The sequence below is a fragment of the Pan paniscus genome, chromosome 15, assembly GCF_029289425.2.
Source record: "Pan paniscus chromosome 15, NHGRI_mPanPan1-v2.0_pri, whole genome shotgun sequence".
Taxonomy (NCBI): domain Eukaryota; kingdom Metazoa; phylum Chordata; class Mammalia; order Primates; family Hominidae; genus Pan; species Pan paniscus.
The window spans coordinates 38,682,046-38,702,414 of NC_073264.2; the positions used below are offsets into that span (position 1 = coordinate 38,682,046).

The following is a 20,369-nucleotide window of genomic DNA, read 5'->3' on the forward strand; positions in this document are numbered from 1 at the left end:
GATTTAAGTCTTTCATCCATTTTGATTTGATTTTTGTATATGGCAAGGGTTAGTTGTCTAGTTTTATTCTTCTGCATATGGAAATCCAGTTTTCCCAGCACCATTTATTGAAGAGACTGTCTTTTCCCCAGTGTATGTTCTTGGCACTTTTCTTAAAAATTAGTTCACTGTAGGTGTGTGGATTTGTTTCTGGGTTTTCTATTCTGTTCCATTGGTCTATGTGTTTTTATGTCAGAACCATACTGTTTTGTTTACTCTGGCTCTGTAGTATAATTTAAAGTGAAGTAAAGAGATTCCTCCAGTTTTGTTCTTTTTGCTTAGGGTAACTTTGGTTCTTCTGAATCTCTTCTGGTTCCATATACATTTTGGGATTATTTTTTCTATTTCTGTGAAGAATGTCATTGTTATTTTGATAGAGATTGCATTGAATCTGTATATTGCTTTGGGTAGCACCTACATTTTTACAATATTGACTCTTCCAATCCATGAACAAGGACTATCTTTTCATTTTTTGGTGTTCTCTTTAATTTATGTCATCAGTGTTTTATAGTTTTATTTGGTTAAATTAATATCTTGGTATTTAATTTCATCTGTAGCTGTGATAAATGGGAGTGTTTTCTAAAATTTCTTTTTCAGATTTTTCACTGTTGTCATATAGAAATGCTACTGATTTTTGTATGTTGATTTTGTATCCTGCAACCTTACTGAATTTATCAATTCTAACAGTTTTTTTGTGTGTATGTGGAATCTTCAGGTTTTTCCAAATATGTGATCATATCATCTGCAAACAAGGATAATTTGACTTCTTCCATTCCAGTTTGGATGCCCTTTATTTCTTTCTCTTGTCCGATTGCTCTGGCTAGTACTTCCAGTACTATGTTGAATAACAGTGGTGCAAGTGGGCATCCTTGTTGTTTTCCAGATCTTAGAGGAAAGGCTTTCAGTTTTTCCCCATTCAGTATGATGTTTGTTGTGGGTCTCTCATATGTGGCTTTTATTAGGTTAATGTACATTCCTTCTATACCCAATTTTTTGAGTGTTTTTATCATGAAGGGTTGTTAAATTTCATCAAATGCATTTTCGGCATCTATTGAAATGATCATATGGTTTTTGTCCTTCACTCTGTTGACGTGATGTATCACATTGATTGATTTGCGTATGTTGAATCATCCTTGCATCCCAGGGATAAATCCCACTTAGTCATGATGCATGATCTTTTTAACATATTGTTGACCACGTTTGCTAGTATTTTGTTGAGCATTTTTGCATCAATATGCATCAGAGATATTGGCCTACAGTTTTCTTTTTTTGATGTGTCTTGGTCTTGTTTTGGTATTATGATAATACTGGCCTTGTAGAATGTGTTTGGAAGTCTTCCCTCTTCTTCTGTTTTCCAGAATAGTTTGAGTAGGATTGGTATTTGTTCTTCTTTAAATATGTATTAGAATTCAGTAGTGAAGCCATCAGGTCCAAGGCTTTTCTTTACTGGGATACTTTTTATTATGGCTTCGATTTCATTACTTGCTCTTGGTCTGTTCAGGTTTTAGATTTCTTCCTGGCTCAATCTCAGTAGGTTGTTTGTGTCTAGGAATGTGTCCATTTCTTCTAGATTTGTCAATTTATTGGCATATAGTTGCTCATAGTAGCCACTAATAATCCTTTGAATTTCTGTCATATTGTTTATAGTATCTCTTTTCATCTTTGAGTTTACTTATTTGGATTTTCTCTCCTTTTTTCTTAGTCTGGCTTTTGTTATATTGATCTCTTGTATTTTTTTTTCATTTCAAATTTATTCATTTCTGCTCTGATCTTTATTGTTTCTTCTACTAATTTTGGGTTTGGTTTGCTCTTTCTTTTCTAGTTCTTTAAGATGCATTGTTAGGTTGTTTGAGTTTTTCTTCTTTTTTGCTGTAGGCTCTTACCGCTATAAACTTCCCTCTTAGTACTACTTTTGCTGTATCCTGTAGTCAGTGTTGTGTTTCCATTATCATTTGTTTCAAGAAGTTTTTCAGTTTTCTTCTTAATTTCTTCATCGACCCACTGGTCATTCAGGAGCATATTGTTTAATTTTGGTGTGTTTGTATAGTTTCCAGAATTCCTCCTGTTATTAATTTCTAGTTTTCTTCTATTGTGGTTAGAGAAGATGTTTGATATTATTTCAGTTTTTTTAATGTTTTAAGACTTGTTTTGTGACCTAACATATGATCTACCCATGAGAATGATCCATGTGCTGAGGAAAAGAATGTGCATTCTGCGGCCGTTGGACGAAATGTTCCATAACTGTCTAGTAGATCCATTTAGTCTATAGTTCAGATTCAGTCCGAAGTTTCTTTGTTGATTTTCTTTATGGAAAATATGTTCATCTCTGAAAGTGGGATGTTGATATATCCAGCTATTATTGTATTGGAGCCTATATCTCTCTTTAGCTCTAATAATACTTGCTTTACATATATATGGGTGCTCGAATGTTGAGTGCATATATATTTAAAATTGCTGCATCCTCTTGCTGAATTGACCACTTTATCATTATATAATGACCTTGTTTGTCTTTCCTTAGAGTTTTTGTCTTGAAATTTGTTTTGTCTGATATAAGCATAGCTACTCCTGCCCTTTCTGTATCATTTTAATGACAAATTTAACAATTAAAAATATAAACATTTTGACAAATTAATTTGGTGAGAATATCAATAAAATTTGAGATGTGATTAAAGGATAGGATCTTTATCTGCTTTATAACTATTTTATGAAATTATAGAGTGACAGTAATTAATATACTATGCCACTTCCTGATGAATAAATTGTTCAATCCCATTGCTTCAAAATAAATTTCAAAATTGCAGTTTAATAAAAGTAAAAAGAAACAAACCAGTAGAAATTATGCATAAATATGCAATTGTGGGGAATATGTTAGGATTTTCAAGGATAATGTCAAATGAAGAAATAATATAGGATTACATAAATTTAAATAAACATTTAATGTAGTTAAATATGCTACAAATATTTATTTTACAAGAACATTTAGCATTTATTTCTTGAGCATGAATGAGTGAATTTTTTATGTTTCTACCATGTAGTTTGGAAAAATCCCTATTCCTGGGTGATTTCTAATTTATTTGGAATGAAAATAATAGGTGGTCACACAACTCTTGACCATGCTTCCTCTTTTTCTTCAGATACACTTCTTAAGTTTCTACTTTCGTTTCTTTTCTCCTGTATTCTTCTTTCTCCATGTCAGCTTACAAAATCACATTCCCAAAACAAGCCCAACTCAGATGTCAGCAGCTCCATGAAACATTCTTTCTCCCATAGCCAAAATAATCTGCCCCACCTTTAAATCCTTATAGGTCCTACTTAGTTATTACATTTTAATCTTAATAATTTTATATTAAATTTAATTGAAAATGTAAAGGATAGTTTAGTAGAGACTATCTCTACTGTATCGTGAGTACACACGATAGTACAGTTAGTGCTATGCCATGTTCATTTTCTTGGGTCATAATTTGTGTCCTCAGTAACACACACTGTGATTTGATTGCATTCTGACCAAATATTTTGTTACTGGCTATAAAAGACAGAGACACAGTTTAATATGTAGATCATGTGTTTCCTGAAAATAAATACCACATAATATGTGTCACAAAATTTTCAAGTAAATTTTTAAAAATGTGATAGGTAAATTAAGTTATCATACAGCTGATTATGGAATAGACATGGCAATGTAAAAAAATCTGCACTGAGTCAGTATTTTATCATATTTGGAGAATTTAGTTTCAACAAAACTATCTGCTAAATTAAATTAATGTTGATTAGAAATGCCTTGATATTATGGTTATTTTATTTATTTTTAAGTGAGTTTTGATTTTATAATTGTATTATATATGTATGAAGTGTGTATACTCAATTTCATATTTGTACACAAACATCATTTGGCAATCTAAGTCAATATTAGGAGTCTGGTAAGACTTTTTCTTCTAAAACATTTTTTATATTACTCAAAGTTGTGAAATATTGATACGTACTGCCTAATATGATTTGGGTCAGAGGCAGAAGAAATCAGAGTAGTAAGAAATGTCATTTTGGATGATAGCTGCATCATGATTGTAACATAATAAGTAATGATTTTTTATTCATCTATGATGACAACTATCCATTTGTCAAATAATCTAGAAAGAACTTTTTCCAGATCTTAAATCAGTATGTGTCCTTATTAGTTGTTTTGTAAATATTCTAATTTTAAAATAGATAAATTAAGGAATGGTTTTTAATGTTTTCCTCAATGGTGTGTTTAGTACTTTATTTCTTTAATCCCCCATGTGTCTTCCTATTGTCCTGATTTGCAGCACCCCATTTTATAGCCTGTGTAATTATTACGTGAAGTGTTTTACATATTTATATTGAAATCTTATATTCAAATGGCAAGATATTTCAAAAATTTTTTGAACATAGATGCTTCTATTGGCTCATTGAAACTTTAACTTATTATTTTTACTTATATTCTCTTATATTCTTTACTTGTATTCCAAATAGGTGAAAGTGGTCATTTCACATATCTGTTAACCACTTTTACTTAAAAGTAAAATTTGGTCAAAATGGGAGAAATTAAAAACACTCAATTCTTTATCTATTTCCAAGTCTTGGCACTCTTTGGCTATTGCTTTTTTCCCTATAAAATCGTTTCCTTAGATATTTCTAAAATCTAGAAATATTTCTGAACATATACCTTATAATTTTTATTTTTAAATATTAATAAAATGTGATCATACAATATCATATTGTAGTTTATTTAGAATCCAATATGATTTTTAGAAGCCCAGTTTTATTCAACCAACATAGATAATCAGAACCATTTGGTCAAAGAAGTAAATAATTTTAAATATGGTTTGACCTTAATTTTATAAAACTATTTTTGTGATTTATATAACATTCAGATTAATAAACTAACTGAAAATTATAATTGAATTTTTAGAATACTGTAAGCAATGTTTTTATTTATTGTATTTAACATTACTTTTACTTACCATTCTTGTTGCAAAAAAAAAAAAACCTTGTCTTTTAGAGAATACAATGATATTATTTACATTAATTCATGTGGCTTGGTGAAAAAAAATGCTGTAACTCCTTTACTTAATGGGATTCTTCCCCTGTGGCAGTGCAAACGGTTAGAGCAGGAGCTTCATCATCTGAAAGAGCAGAACCAGACTTCAGCAAACAACATGAGACATCTGACTGCTGAAAACAATCAAGAACGTGCTCTGAAGGTAAATCTCCGTTCCTTCTTGCAGGCAAATTAAGGTTGTAAGCCCTTGGTGCCAGCTTTCTGTGCTGCATATATCAGTTGTGTACATTTCAGCAGAAGTGAGCTGTGGTGTTTGCCAACAACCCCTTCTTTAAACACAGATACAGCACCCTTCTGTTATGGTATTATTTTATTTCATGTATGTGTACGTGAAAACAACACATTTTCTGAATTTTGAGTGGTGGTATATTAATAACTTTTGGTAAATGTTTATTCTGTTTCTTTTTTATATCATTACCTTTTGTAGTTAATAAAAAGTGACCATACTAAAAGAAAAAAAATTAAATCATGGGCCTTTGCTTTGCATCAATATTTATTATAATAATTTTTAAAAGGACTTGTAATATTCACAGAACTGACAGTCCTTGAAGAATATGTGTTTGGGAAATGAATATGTGTTTGAAGAGCGTGTTTGGGAAATGAAGAGGTACTTGGAATGTTACAATAAAAGAGAAAGAAAGATGTTAAATAATAAATTCAACTAGAACTTTAAACAAGTGAAATACACATTTCATGACAAAAAGTTCTGTCTCATTGTATTATAGATTGAGTAATTATGAAAAAGGACATGGTTTTAATTCTACTAATTGTATTTTTTTCTTAAGGTGCTTGTGACTTTTCATTCTACTTTTTATCTTTTGCCTAGTTCCCAGTATAGTGCCTGTACACAGTAGTTGTCTCTACCCTCAAGGTGCTTGCATTCTCATGCTAACCTGTTAAGGTTTAAAAAAAGAAATCCATGAGAAACAGAAAAGATTCATCATTGTTTTTATTGTACAATAAGAAAAGATTTGCTACCAAGAATGTTATATTCTACTTTGCTGTCTTAAATTTGTTTTTTTGCTGCATAGTACAGAGCAATATCATGGCATTAGCTGTGTAATTCACTAAGCTGGAATCATGTACCAAAATTGAGGAAAATGGTGACATTTTAATGTAGAAAATATTTTTAATCTGTCTAAGAAGTATGAGATTTGGTGGAAGTCAGGTTTTTCCACAAAATGTATTTAACTTCATTTTGATATTCTTAGTGGTAGGCTTATAATAACTTTGTTATATTTGTCTAATGCACTTTTCTTCTTTAGACAGATGAAAACAATACATGAGAAAGGAACAAATTATAGATTGCTGTGATTATTTCTAATTACCCCCAAGGAATTTACTATTTTATGAAAACTAATAATAATTTTTAAAATGTATACTTGCAAAATAGAAAACAGTATTTGAAAAGCAGCTTCCATAATGTGTGCTAATTTATTGTCAGTGTTAGGGGACAGATTTAATGGGCTTAATATGATATGGCAGTCTCCATTTAAAACAGCACCTAAGATAAAAATTCTAGTTTGTTAAGTATATATTAATTTCATGATCTTTATTCTGGCACTTCTGGTTGTGTGTTTCTGTTTAATTTAATGAAATGATAGCTGCTATTTATGGAGAGAAATAAAGAAATAGATGGAATAATTTTTTTTTTTTTTGAGACAGTCTTGCTCCATTGCCCAGACTGGAGTGCAGTGGTGTGATCTCGGCTCACTTCAAACTCTGCCTCCTGGGTTCAAGTGATTTTCCTGCCTCAGCCTCCCGGGTAGCTGAGACTACAGGTGCCCACCACCACGCCTGGCTAATTTTTGTGTTTTTAGTAGAGTCGAGGTTTCACTATGTTGGCCAGGCTGGAAATAGATAAGTTGAAAACAAACATTAAACCCTCATAAGATAGAAATTTCTGCTAACTGAAGACTACTATCTAATTTAAAACAATGTAGCTATATTTTCACTCCTGACAAATATACTATATTAAAATCTTTTCTAGTTGCTCATGTTTTTTTTTGCAAAAGTCTGAAATTTTTCTGTTGTCTTTTAATCCTTCATAACATTCATTAATAAGCTAGCTTAAATTCTTGGTGAAGATGAGAGGAAGAATTAATTTTTTAAAACTCATCAACTCAATCTTTTTTAAGCATCTGTGTTCATTTAAGCTTGTTTTAAAATGGTCTGTCTTGCATAACACTGACTGAATAATTTTTTATTAATTTTATGCCATATTTCCTCATGAGAAGTTCTAAAGTTGTTCTGAAAATTAGGTCAATTATAAAACATTTGCTTTATTCTGAATCATTTTTTAAAAATTACTCTTACCTTCCAGGAAGTTTTTGTTTTTTATTTGATGCATTAATTATAGCACTATGTACCTTTAAGTTGTCATATGAGTTATGAATAATAAGTTTACTACCAAGCTATCTGGTGAGAACAGTTTGCCTCCTTTCTGAGCAATATGTTTATCTTTTACAACTTATTTGTAAGTATCATTTTTTGGTTAACTGATTTAATATTTAGTTAGTATCTAATAAGTGTCAGGAACAACTCTTTAAAAACGATTCACTGTCTCTAAAGCTTTCAGTCTGCCAATAATATTTTTAGTATTTTATTATAAATAGTACTGTTATTAATATCACTATTAAATTCAACTTGAGTAGGGTAAAAACTGAGCAATTCATGGTTTATTTTATTGAATTACACTGAAATTCCTAAAGGAATTTCAGTTCTAGAGATATATTTGGGGGAATACAATCACAATTAATGGTCATAGATTACATGGAACTTTCCAAAATAATTATGGCAAAATCAGTTATCATGTAAGGAAATACTTTTTAATAATCTAATGTCATTTTAATAATAATGTCTTTATTTGTTCTAATAACCAGAGGTCTTTTTCTAAATGACTTTTTATGGTAGAGACTAAGATTAGATTTTTGGTGATCATTTATAAGCATTCTTTCTAACATAGGAGGCAATTACACTAGATAATTTTGCAGGCCAGGCGTGGTGGTTCACACCTGTAATCCCAGCACTTAGGGAGGCTGAGATGGGTGGATCACTTGGGGTCAAGAGTTCTACATCAGCCTGGCCAACGTAATGAAAACCCGTCTCTACTAAAAAATACTAAAATGAGCAAGGCGTGGTGGTGGGTGCCTGTAATCCTAGCTACTCAGGAGGCTGAGGCAGGAGAATTGCTTCAGCCCAGGAGGCAGAGGTTGCAGTGAGCAGAGATTGTGCCACTGCATTCCAGCCTGGGCAACAGAGTGAGACTCCGTCTCAAAAAAAAAAAAAAAAAAAAAATTGCAAGGCATAGCACTGTTTCTCCTACTTTTATGTTTTCTATTTTCTCTAATAACAAGTAAAACACAGTGGTATCTATAGGATAAGGGACTGAATTATACTGATACTAGTATATATTCTGAAAGTTACTTTTTTTAAAAAACAGCTTATTTTCTTGTTTAAAGTAAATTTTATCTACTTATGTTAAGAAATTAGTTTCTGGAAGAACATGTTTTTGAACATGTGATTTTGTTTGTTTGTTTCTTCGTTCTGAAACAGTCTCACTCAGTCGCCCTGGCTGGAGTGCAGTGGCTCGATCTCAGCTCACTGCAACTTCTGCCTGCCAGGTTCAAGTCATTCTCCGGCCTCAGCCTCCTGAGTAGCTGAGATTACAGGCATGCACCACCACGCTGGCTAATTTTTGTATTTTTAGTAGAGACGGGGTTTTGCCGCAATGCCCACACTGGTCTCGAACTCCTGGCCTCAAGTGATCTGCCTGCCTCAGCCTCCCAAAGTGCTGGGATTACAGGCATGAGTCACCAAGCCCAGCCTTAAACATATAATGTTTTTAAAATAAATTTGCATTAGATATAAATATGTAGACATCAAACTTAATAAGAAAATTCATATATATTGCCTTTCTATCCTTTTTTTTAAAAATTATACTTTAAGTTCTGGGGTACATGTGCAGAACATGAGGGTTTGTTACACAGGTATACACATGCCATGGTGGCTTGCTGCACCCATTAACCCATCATCCACATTAGGTATTTCTCCTCCCCTAGCGCCCCAACCCCCAACAGACCCCCACGTGTGATGGTCCCCTCCCTGTGTCCATATGTTCTCACTGTTCAACTCCCACTTATGAGTGAGAACATGTGGTGTTCGGTTTTCTGTTCCTGTGTTAGTTTGCTGAGAATGATGATTTCCAACTTTGTCCATGTCCCTGCAAAGGACATAAACTCATCCTTTTTGATGGCTGCATAGCATTCCATGGTGTATATGTGCCACATTTTCTTTATCCAGTCTATCATTGATGGGCATTTGGGTTGGTTCCAAGTCTGCTACTGTGAACAGTTCCACAATAAACATAAGTGTGCATGTGTCTTTATAGTAGAATGATTTATAATCCTTTGGGTATATACCCCGTAATGGGATGGCTGGGCCAAATGGTATTTCTAGTTCTAGATCCTTGAGGAATTACCACACTGTCTTCCACAATAGTTGAACTAATTTACACTCCCACCAACAGTGTAAAAACGTTCCTATTTCTCCACATCCCCTCCACCATCTGTTGTTTCTTGATTTTTTAATGATCACCATTCTAACTGGCATAAGATGGTATCTCATTGTGGTTTTGAGTTGCATCTCTCTAATGACAGTGACAATGAGCTTTTCTTCATATGTTTGTTGGCTGCATAAATGTCTTCTTTTGAGAAGTGTCTGTTCATATCCCTTGCCCACTTTTTGATGGGGTTGTTTGTTTTTCAGGGGGTAAATTTGTTTAAGTTATTTGTAGATTCTGGATATTAGCCCTTTGTCAGATGGGTAGATTGCAAAAATTTTCTCCCATTCTGTAGGTTGCCTGTTCACTCTGATGGTAGTTTCTTTTGCCGTGCAGAAGCTCCTTAGTTTAATTAGATCCCATTTGTCTATTTTGACTTCTGTTGCCATTGCTTTTGGTGTTTTAGTCATGAAGTCTTTGCCCATGCCTGTGTCCTGAATGGTATTGCCTAGGTTTTCTTCTAGGATTTTTATGGTGTTAGGTCTTATGTTTAAGTCTTTAATCCATCTTGAGTTAATTTTTGTATAAGATGTAAGGAAGGGGTCCAGTTTCAGTTTTCTGCATATGGCTAGCCAGTTTTCCCAACACCATTTATTAAATAAGGAATCCTTTCCCGATTGCTTGTTTTTGTCAGGTTTCTCAAAGACCAAATGGTTGTAGATGTGTAGTGTTATTTCTGAGGCCTCTGCTCTGTTTCATTGGTCTATATATCTGTTTTCCTACAAGTACCATGCTGTTTTGGTTACTGTAGCCTTGTATAGTTTGAAGTCAGTTAGCGTGATGCATCCAGCTTTGTTCTTTTTGCTTAGGATTGTCTTGGCTATGTGGGCTCCTTTTTGGTTCCATATGAAATTTAAAGTAGCTTTTTCTAATTTTGTGAAGAAAGTTCATGTTAGCTTGATGGCGATAGCATTGAATCTATAAATTACCTTGGGCAATATGGCTATTTTCACGATATTGATTCTTCTATCCATGAGCATGGAATGTTTTTCCATTTATTTGTGTCCTCTTTTATTTTGTTGAGCAGTGGTTTGTAGTTCTCCTTGAAGAGGTCCTTCACATCCCTTGTAAGTTGTATTCCTAGGTATTTTATTCTTTTTGTAGCAGTTGTGAATGGGAGTTCATTCATGATTTGGCTGTCTGTCTACCCTTTTTAATAATTATTTTCATTATTATTATAATTTTTTTTAGATGAGTGTCTCACTCTGTCACCTAGGCTGGAGTCCAGTGTCACAATCACAGCTCACTATAGCCTCAACCACCTTGGCTTAAGTGGTTCCCCCACCTCAGCCTCCCACATAACTGGAAGCACAGCATGTGCCACCATGCCCTGCTGATTTTTTTATTATTTGTAGAGACGAGGTCTCAAACTCCTGGGCTCAAGTGATCATTCCGCTTCGACCTCCCACAGTGCGGGGATTACAGACATGAGCTGCCATGCCCAGCCTCCTTTTTAATTTATTAATTTACCTTCCTACTCACACATTTCCTTCCTACAATTGGAACTGTCCAATGTAATTCCATTGAAAGTGAATCTTCCTTAGATTATAAAAGAGCTCTGATTGTTAATAAAACTTTGATATTTATTATGTATTATCTTTACATCCCAATCAACCTAAGAAGAATAGCTCATTTCAGTCTTGTTGGGTCCCACCCTCTTGACACACTAGTTTTCTTTCCTTTCTTCCTGTTCTTCTCTCTTTTCTCTTCTCTTCTCTTCTCTTTCTTTTCTTTCTTTCTTTCTTTCTTTCATTCTTACCATGTTACCCAGGCTGATCTCAAACTCTTGGGCTCAAGCAGTCCTCCTGCCTCAGCTTGCCAAGTAGGCAGTTACAGGCAGTTACTCCTGTGACTGGCTTTCTGTAGTTTTCTGTCACCATATCTCCATTTTTTTTCCTCTTTGTTTGCTCTTCCTTACTTAGTCTTAATTGGTGGTGCTTATTTTTCCATCTATTTCTAAAGAATAAATGTTCTCTGGGTTAGTTATTTCCTTATTCTTATTTTTTAAAATAAACTTTGCTTTTTAGAGTAGTTTTAGGTTCACATCAAAATTGTAAAACACAGAGTTTCCATATATTCACTGGTCCCACAGACATACAACCTCTCCCACTATCAACATCCTGCGCCAGAGTGGTACATTTGTTATAGTTAGTGAACCTACATTGACACATCATTGTAACCAAAAGTTCATAGTTTACATTAGAATTCACTTGGTGTTGAACATTGAGTGGCTTTTGATAAATGTGTAATGTTATGTAGTCATTATAGTATCATGCAGGACAGTTTCACCGCCCAAAATATCCTCTGTGGTCTGCCTGTTCATCCCTCCTGACCAGCTTTTTGCTGTTTCCATAGTTTTGCTTTTTCCAGAATGTCATATAGTTGGAATTATAGAATATGTGGCCTTTTCATATTGGCTTCTATAACTTAGTAATATGCATTTAAAATTCCCATATATCTTTTGATGGCTTTATAGCTCCTTTTTTTAAAGTGCTTAAAATATAGGGCTTTTTTCTCTCTTGCTCAAAAAAAAAAATCAGGATATAGTTGCTTAATGTTCTGTCAGTGGCTTATGGGCTAAGAGGTTTGCTGGTGCTAAACTCTTAGCACCAGCTAAATCACATTTAATTGTGTGGATATACCACAGTTTATTTATTCAGTCATCTACTGAAAGTCATCTTTGTTGCTTCCAAGTTTTGGCAGTTATGAATAAAGTTTCTATAAACACCCATGTGCATTTTGTTTGTATGGACCCAGGTGTTTTCAACTCATTTGAGTATGTACTAAGGAGTGCAATTTCTGGATCATACGTAAAAATATGTTTAGTTTTATAGGAAACTGCCAATTGTCTTCCAAGGTAGTTGTACCATTTTGCTTTCCCACCAGTAATGAATGAGAGCTTCTGTTGCTCCATATTCTCACCAGCAGTTGATGTTTCTTTTTTGTAGTCTTCTCAATTTAATCTTTTCCTATGGCATCACCTATCATTTTTGTCCTAATGACTCTATGTCTGCTCTTCCACTTGAATATCTTAATGTCTGCTTAACCACAGCAAATTTGAAACCAAATGCCTAATTTGACTCTGTAAGCCTTCTACCCAGGAAGGAGTCAGGACCTGAGTCAAACACTATTGACTTTATAACTCAACATTTATTTCCAGTCATACTCTCCTTTGCATGACTCTGCTATAGACACTGGAAAGGTTAAATACTTTCTCAGCTTTTCTTTTTACCAGTGAGACATAAAAGCGAATCTGCAGCAGTAGGGGAGGAGGAAAGAGGGGCATCTTTGTAAAAGTTTTTTTTTCCTTAGATAAGGGCAGATGAAGTAAACATCACTCCTTCCTCCCTTCTTATTACATGCTGTATGAAACTGCAGCAGTCATTTTATAGTCATGAGACAAAGGCCAAGGGTAGCTGGCTGTAACACCATTGAACCTCTTAGCCAATGAGCCACTGACAGAACGTTAAGCAACTATATCATCAGCAACTTTTTGGGGGGCAAGATAAAATAGCCCTATATTTTAAATCATTCTTTATGGTTTTCTATTATTTACTGCCAAATTGGTCTATTAACATCTATCAATTAATGGTACTACCATCCTTCTAGGCATGTAGGCTAAGACAGTTGATATAATCTTCATATCCTCTCAAGCTTTCCCCTACCAAAAAGCAATTCAGCATTCAGTCTTGACAGGAATGCGGTGGTTATTTCTTTCCTATTTTTATGCCTTTTTTTTTTTTTTAAGAGACAGGCTCTTTCTTTTTGCCCAGGCTGGAGTGCAGTGGTATGATCATAGCTCACTATAACCTCCAATTCCTGGGCACCAGTGATCCTTCTGAGTCCAGTATTACTGAAGCAGAATGTTTGACAAAAGTAGCTGAAATCTTAAACTCTGACTTTACTATTTTTAAAACTTTTTAAAATTAAAATTATCTTTAAAAATTTACAAGTTTATTAAAATCATAATGAGATATCATGTCACACCAATTGAATGGCTAAAATGAAAAAATACTGATATACCAAATGTTGACAGGATGTGGAGAAATTGAATCTTTCATACATTGCTGTTAGGAGTGTAAAATGGTACAGCTACTTTGGAACACTGGCAGTTTATTATAAAGTTAAATTTATACTTACCATATAACTCAGCTATTGCACTCCTGGATCTTTATCTCAGAAAAATGCAAATGTATTTTAACACAAATCATGTACATAAATGATCATAACAGCTTAATTCATAATTGCCCAAAACTAGAAAGAAGCCAAATTTAGTAGGTCAACAGATGAATGTCCACACAATAGAATATTACTCAACAATAAAAGGAAACAACCTATTGATACACCCATGACTCAGATGGGTCTCAAGGGCATGATGCAAAAGCCATTCTCAAAGGGTTAAATTTATATGATTCCATTTTTATATAAGTCCCAAAGTGACAAAATTATAGTGATAGAGAAAAAATCAGTGGTTGCTAGGAGTTAGGTTTGGGAACAGGCTATGACTATTGAAAGGTAACAAGGGGGTATTTCTTTATAGTGATGTAACCATTCTGTATTCCCATTGTGGTGATATTAAAATGTCACAGACTTATATGCCGGGGAGGAGGGAAGGGGGAAAGGGAGGGAGGGAGGGAAGGAAAGAATGTAAGAAGGAAGGGATGAAAGAAAAGAGAGGGAGGGACGGAAGGAAAGGAAGAAGGGAGAGGGAGGGAGAAAGATAAGGAAGGAAGAAGGGAGAGAGGGAAAAAGGGTGCATATAAAAATGGGTGAAATCCAAATAAGTTCTATATCTTTTGAGTTAAATAGCATTGTACCAATGTCAGTTTTCTGGCACATCAAATGGACACTTTATATTTTTTGTTTGCAGCATTTGACACTGAACCACTCCATGAAATTTTATTCTATTCTGAATTGTGTGATAACACAGTCTCTTGGTTATCCTCCTATCTTTCTATTACTGTTTAGTCTCCTTTGTGAACCACTTATTTTTGTGTACCACTTAAATGTTGGCATTCACTATTGTTTCTTCTTTTTATTTCTCTTCTTCTAAATCTGACCTCTGAATATTCCCATACATTTCCATGGTATGAATCCAACCTGTGCAAGATCTGATATCATTCTCTTCCTTTTCAAACTATTTCCTGATATTGTATTTCCCACTGTACAATCATTTATGCACTAAGGAAAAGGAAAAAGAAGTTGCTATAATAAAGATGAGATAGTAATATAGAGAACTAGAAGAGATTATAAAATAAGAGAATTATTTACAGTTCTATGGACCAAATCTGGTAGTCAAAGGAAAGAAGGTACTTTCCTAGCAAAATATACAAGCCACTAAAATTGACTTAAGAAGCAGAAAAGTAGATGGATATATTGAAACAACTGAAAAAGTAATTTAAAATTCACTGTATAAAAAGGCACTAAGACTATATGATTTAAAAAACGGATCCTATTTACTACTTAAGCCAAGATCATTCTAATGCAATCTAAACAAGACCACAGTGAAAAGTAGAAATTTATATCATTCATTAAGCTAGTAATCCTAATATAAAAACTGATATAGCCGAAACAATCTTGAAAAAGAACAAACTTGGATGACTCACGGGTCTTGATGTAATGCCTACTACAAAGCTACAGTAATCAAGATAGTATGGTAATAGCATAAGGACAGACATACAGATAAGTGGAACAGAATTGAGAGTCCAGAACTCAACCTCATACTTATGGTCAATTGACTTTTGAGAGGGGTGAGAAAACAATTCAATGGGGATAAAAATAGCATTTTCAACAAATGGTCTCAAGACAACTGGCTATTCATATGCAAAAGAATGCATTTGGATCCATACCTCATCATACAACATACAAAAGTAATTCAAAATTTTTCACAAATCTAAATGTTAAAGCTAAAACTATAAAACTCCTAGAAGAAAAAACATAACTGCAAATTTTTGGGTCCTTCAGTTAGGCAAAGCTTTCTTAGATCGAAACCAAAATCCCAAGCAACAACTAAAAAACAGTTAAGCTGGGCTTAATAAAAATTTAAAACTTCTGTGTTTTAAAGTATACCATCAAAAATGTGAAAAAACAACCCACATAATGGGAAAATCATTTACAAATCATATATCTGGCAAGGAACTTATATCTAGAGTATATAAATCTTATAACTCAGCAAAGAAAAGGCAAGTAACCCAATTCAAAAATGGGCAAAGTATCAGAACAGGCATATTTCTAAGGCAGTGGTAGCTTTGTCATTGCAATTTCAGTTCATTGGTGGTAGTGGAAGCCTTGACTCTTGTAAATGGAAAGTTTAAAAGTAGAAAAATGTAAATTTTTTTTTTTGAATGTTGATTTTTATTTTTATTTTATTTTATTTTATTTTATCTCCCAATGCTATCCCTCCCCCCTCCCCCCTCCCCACCACAGTCCCCAGAGTGTGATATTCCCCTTCCTGTGTCCATGTGATCTCATTGTTCAATTCCCACCTATGAGTGAGAATATGCGGTGTTTGGTTTTTTGTTCTTGCGATAGTTTACTGAGAATGATGATTTCCAATTTCATCCATGTCCCTACAAAGGACATGAACTCCTCATTGAAAAATGTAAATTTTTTTTGAGGAGCTCAGTTATTAAGTAAAAGTGGGAAGGTTAGTTTATAATGTGTATGTAATACTGAGGAAGATTTGTTTTAAAGAATGAAGAGTGTAACAAATCTTTTTTGTTGTCTACTCAAATTCATTTACCCATCCTTCAACCATTCTCTTTCTATAAGAAATCTGATGCATGGCCGTGTAACCCAAAGCCATCTAATGACCTTGAGCTATATGGCCTGGTTTGAAAAGTTAGTAAGTCAGATTACTCCTTCAATAATTTGGAATTGGGATACTGAAAGGGAAGGGAGCTAAGTCAGTTTTGAATGCTAAACCAAATGATCATGAAGTAGGCCTGGGTCCATGTAGACAGCTGTAGACTATGGGCAATCTGAAGTTATGAAGCAGTCAGTTGGAAAAGAGGAGAGAAAGAAGTCAGTATATAAAGAAAACACCAATTTTTGAACAAGGGAGATGGGGAGAAATTCTGCCTTGGTTTCTAACAGCGTTCTGTTCCCTTGCCAGCCTTTGTTTTCCACATAATAATTTTTTTCTCAAGAGAATGTCTTTCTTTACAAGCAAGACTCTCAGCTAGACCAGGTTTACAGTCTTTGCATACCAAATGTGGAATTGCTCTAACAGCATTCATTGTGTGCTGTCTAAAATGAACAACTACAGTGAAAGGTGATTCCATGGATTATAACACCAGGTATAGTCAAATCATTATAGCCTATGCAGGTTCATCAAGTCCATCAAGACACAATAAAGACTGATGAGATGCAGATGAAACAGCTGTGAACTATAACCTCTGCCATGAAAGGAATACTGAATTACTGTGAGAAATTTCTGTGGAGATTATTTATGACAAATGTAAATGTAATACTTATGATACTTGCATATAATTGCTTTTAACATTGGTTACTAATGATGTTTTTCTAATTGCGAGTTTCATAGTCAGTGTTGTTTTAGGAATTTGATACTTTATTTTGATAAGTAATGATAGAAATATAAAATTACATTGCAAGCTTCCTTACAGGAACTGTTTTATACATTTTGTAATATGCCGCAAACTTTAAAAAAATGAATACTTGAATGACGGCACAAATTTTTAGTAGGAGGCTGAATTTTAGGCCCAACAGGCAGATGTATCAGTATGTTAACTGACTTTGGATAGATCCTGGAATGCTTTTCCAACCTTTGTGTCACCTGGTCTTTGTATCCGGCATTTTCTCTGATGGAAACGCTCTATATTGTCTATTCCCTTACTTTGTTCGGCTAATACCTACTTATCCTTTTTTCAGTTTGGCCACAGTACTTCAGGGAGAGGAATTTGGGTGGTAGAATGAAATTGTTTTCATAAGAAAATGTTCACTGACCTGGAAAAAAATTGAGTATGTAAGACTCTCAGTGTTCCCAGGTCTTCCTCCTAGGCCTTTCCTATCTCTGCCCACATCAATAGTAGGTACCTTCATTACTATCTTCCTCCTTACCTTCTACTCTCATTGGTGATAGTGGAAGCCTTGACTCTTGTAAATGTAAAGTTTAAAAGTAGAAAAATGTAAATTATTTTCTAAGGAGCTCATTATCTTCTCCCTTCTTTTTCTGACCCTATTGACTTTTCGTATTACAATGGCCAAAAGGGTGTAGAAGAGCAGGTGTCTGTGATATATTTTTGGAAACAATGTCCTGGATAGCTTTAAAGACAATACCTAGCAGAGGTCAGGTTAGGTAATAAATATAGGTTAAAGGTTCTTTACAAAGGCATGTATTTGAATAATCAAAAAAAATGTTTCCAAAATAATAAAATCTGGCCCGACCCAAAGTCTACTGAATTGGAATTTTTTTTTTCAATACAGGGTCTCCTTCTGTCACCCAGGCTGGAGTGCAGTGGTACAGTTGTAGCTCACTGCAGCCCCAATCTTCCAGGCTCAAGTGATCCTCCCACCTCAGCCTCCTAAGCAGTTGACACTATAGGCACACACTTCTGTGCCCTGCTAATTTTTTTTATTTTTTATTTTTAGTAGAGATGAGATCTCACTATTTTGCCCAGGCTGGTCTGGAACTCCTGAGCTTAAGCTATCTTCTCAGCTCAGCCTCCCAAGGTACTGGGATTATAGATATGAGCCACTGTGCTTGACCTGAATTAGAATATCTTACTCTGAATTTGAAAACTTGCCTAGTGTAGACTTTGTGTTTGGAAGGTAAAGTAAGGACAAAATAGTTCCTCAACCTTAGTTTTGTTTGATTTTCAAGTTGATTTTTATATTAGGATGATGTCAGTATTTTGGAAGCATTATCAGTTTTATGTCTTTTTAGTGCTTTCTTGGTATTTTAGGGGGAAGAATTGGTTGAGGCTACATGGTGAATGCTGGTCAAATGAAATTTTTTCATTCTTTGAGTTTTAACTATTTCCAGTAACTGAATTCTATGTAAAGTTGTGCCCTAAAGTGATTTGGAATAAGTGATATATTAAATTCTTTGATGAATTGCAGTGTAGTAATGCTGTGAAAAGCATAGCATAGAGTCCAGATTGGTTGTTTGAAATACTATGAAATTTAATTTGTTAGATCTTAAAACTTAAGCATTCTTTCTTAACTAAAAATATATTTTTAATAAATAAACTTACTATTGTCAAATGCAATTAACTTACTTTACTAAGTAAGTATTTCTGCTTTGAAACATGATATGGAAAGTAGTTGAGACTTTCATTAGAGATTACATAAAATTCTCAGTAAAAGTAATTGCATTTACCAATGTAGTTTTCATACCAAACTAATCTTTATTTTAATATTTTTGACATGAGTGTTGATGTTTAGACATATGGTTTTTACCAGTTCATCTAAAGAACTTTAGCATATATATTTCTTTTCAAAAAAATAACATTCACAGACTGACATAGATATGTCCTCTACAACAAAATGACTTTATTGTGTTGTTCAGTGTTGGTTAGTTTTTCTGTTATGTTGATGCATTAAAACAGATATTAAATTTTATCATTAATTCAGTGCCTGGTCTCTCATCAAATCCCCTTAATTACAAATTGACTCCAAGGATTAGACAGCATGGATTTTAATTTTAACTGAAACAAAAAAAGGCATCTTGGAAAATCACTCTTGCCTACTGACTCATAGACACATTTTATAGATCCTATAATTTATTACTTAGTATTTAAAATTTGATACAAAAAGCATATTTCCAAGATTTTTATTCTTTTGTATTTATATTAAATTTTTTTTTAAGAATATATTTCACAGTCTTGAAAAAAATTTCGTGTATTTTCAGATGAATGTCACCCTCTGGGAGTTTTGATAACTTACAGCCTTTTCTTTAGAAAATGTTAACTTTGAATCGTGTACAACCATAATCGTATCTAAATGGCATTTATATTATCTTTTATTTGTACTTAATAATTTCACAAAATCATGCAACATGGTTTTACATATTCCATGCAAGTGTTTTCAGTGTAATCCAGTATCTTGTTTCAGGTATTGTTTGTGATTTATGACTATTTAATCTTCACTTTCTTTTGATACTTGCTATTTTAGGTTTAAGTCCAGAGTCATTTTTGTGTATTTTATTCTCAAGTTGTATCAGCATTTTTGTCCTTCTTTCTTAAAAGTGACAATTTTTTACATTGAATTTTATTACATAAATTATTCATTTTAGATACTAGAAAGACTATTATTTTTACTAGAAAAGGAGGATAGTGAAATTAAGTCATGATCACAGCCATCAAAAAAGTACATTTGTCCATTGTGTTTTTGCTCCATTATATGATGGTCAGGTTTTAAGTCTGAGGTGCCTCTTTTAAAAATTTTCATACTGTAATAGTTGCTGGAATCTTACTTGTGTTAGTCATTTACTGGTTTTTATCTAGATCTACAAGTTTTCAGATAAGTACTTTACTTTTAGAAAGACCAAGAAAGAATTACCAAGAAAACTTGAGTATTCTAAGATATATTAATATCATTTGTTTTAATAAATTCTGCTGTGTTAATTACCTTCACCTTTTGAGAGGTTGTAAAATGTAAGTAGTAATCTTCTTTCTAATTAAGCAAATGTTTTATATCTTATATTTTTGTAAATTTGATTTTTAAATGACA

The 20,369-nt window shown here is 33.5% G+C and overlaps 1 protein-coding gene across 50 annotated transcripts in view; it reads left to right on the forward strand.

The window, feature by feature from the left end:
* Window positions 1-20,369, forward strand: part of MIPOL1 (mirror-image polydactyly 1) — a 387,061-nt gene that overhangs the window by 167,441 nt on the left and 199,251 nt on the right. For 47 of the 50 annotated variants that reach the window (XM_063596040.1, XM_008957156.6, XM_034937464.4 and 44 more), the window contains one exon: window positions 5,151-5,258. The exons of the other annotated variants lie outside the window; for them this stretch is intronic. In XM_063596040.1, the coding sequence (XP_063452110.1) occupies window positions 5,151-5,258 (108 nt within the window). The remainder of the gene's footprint in view (window positions 1-5,150; window positions 5,259-20,369) is intronic. 50 annotated transcript variants of the gene reach the window in all.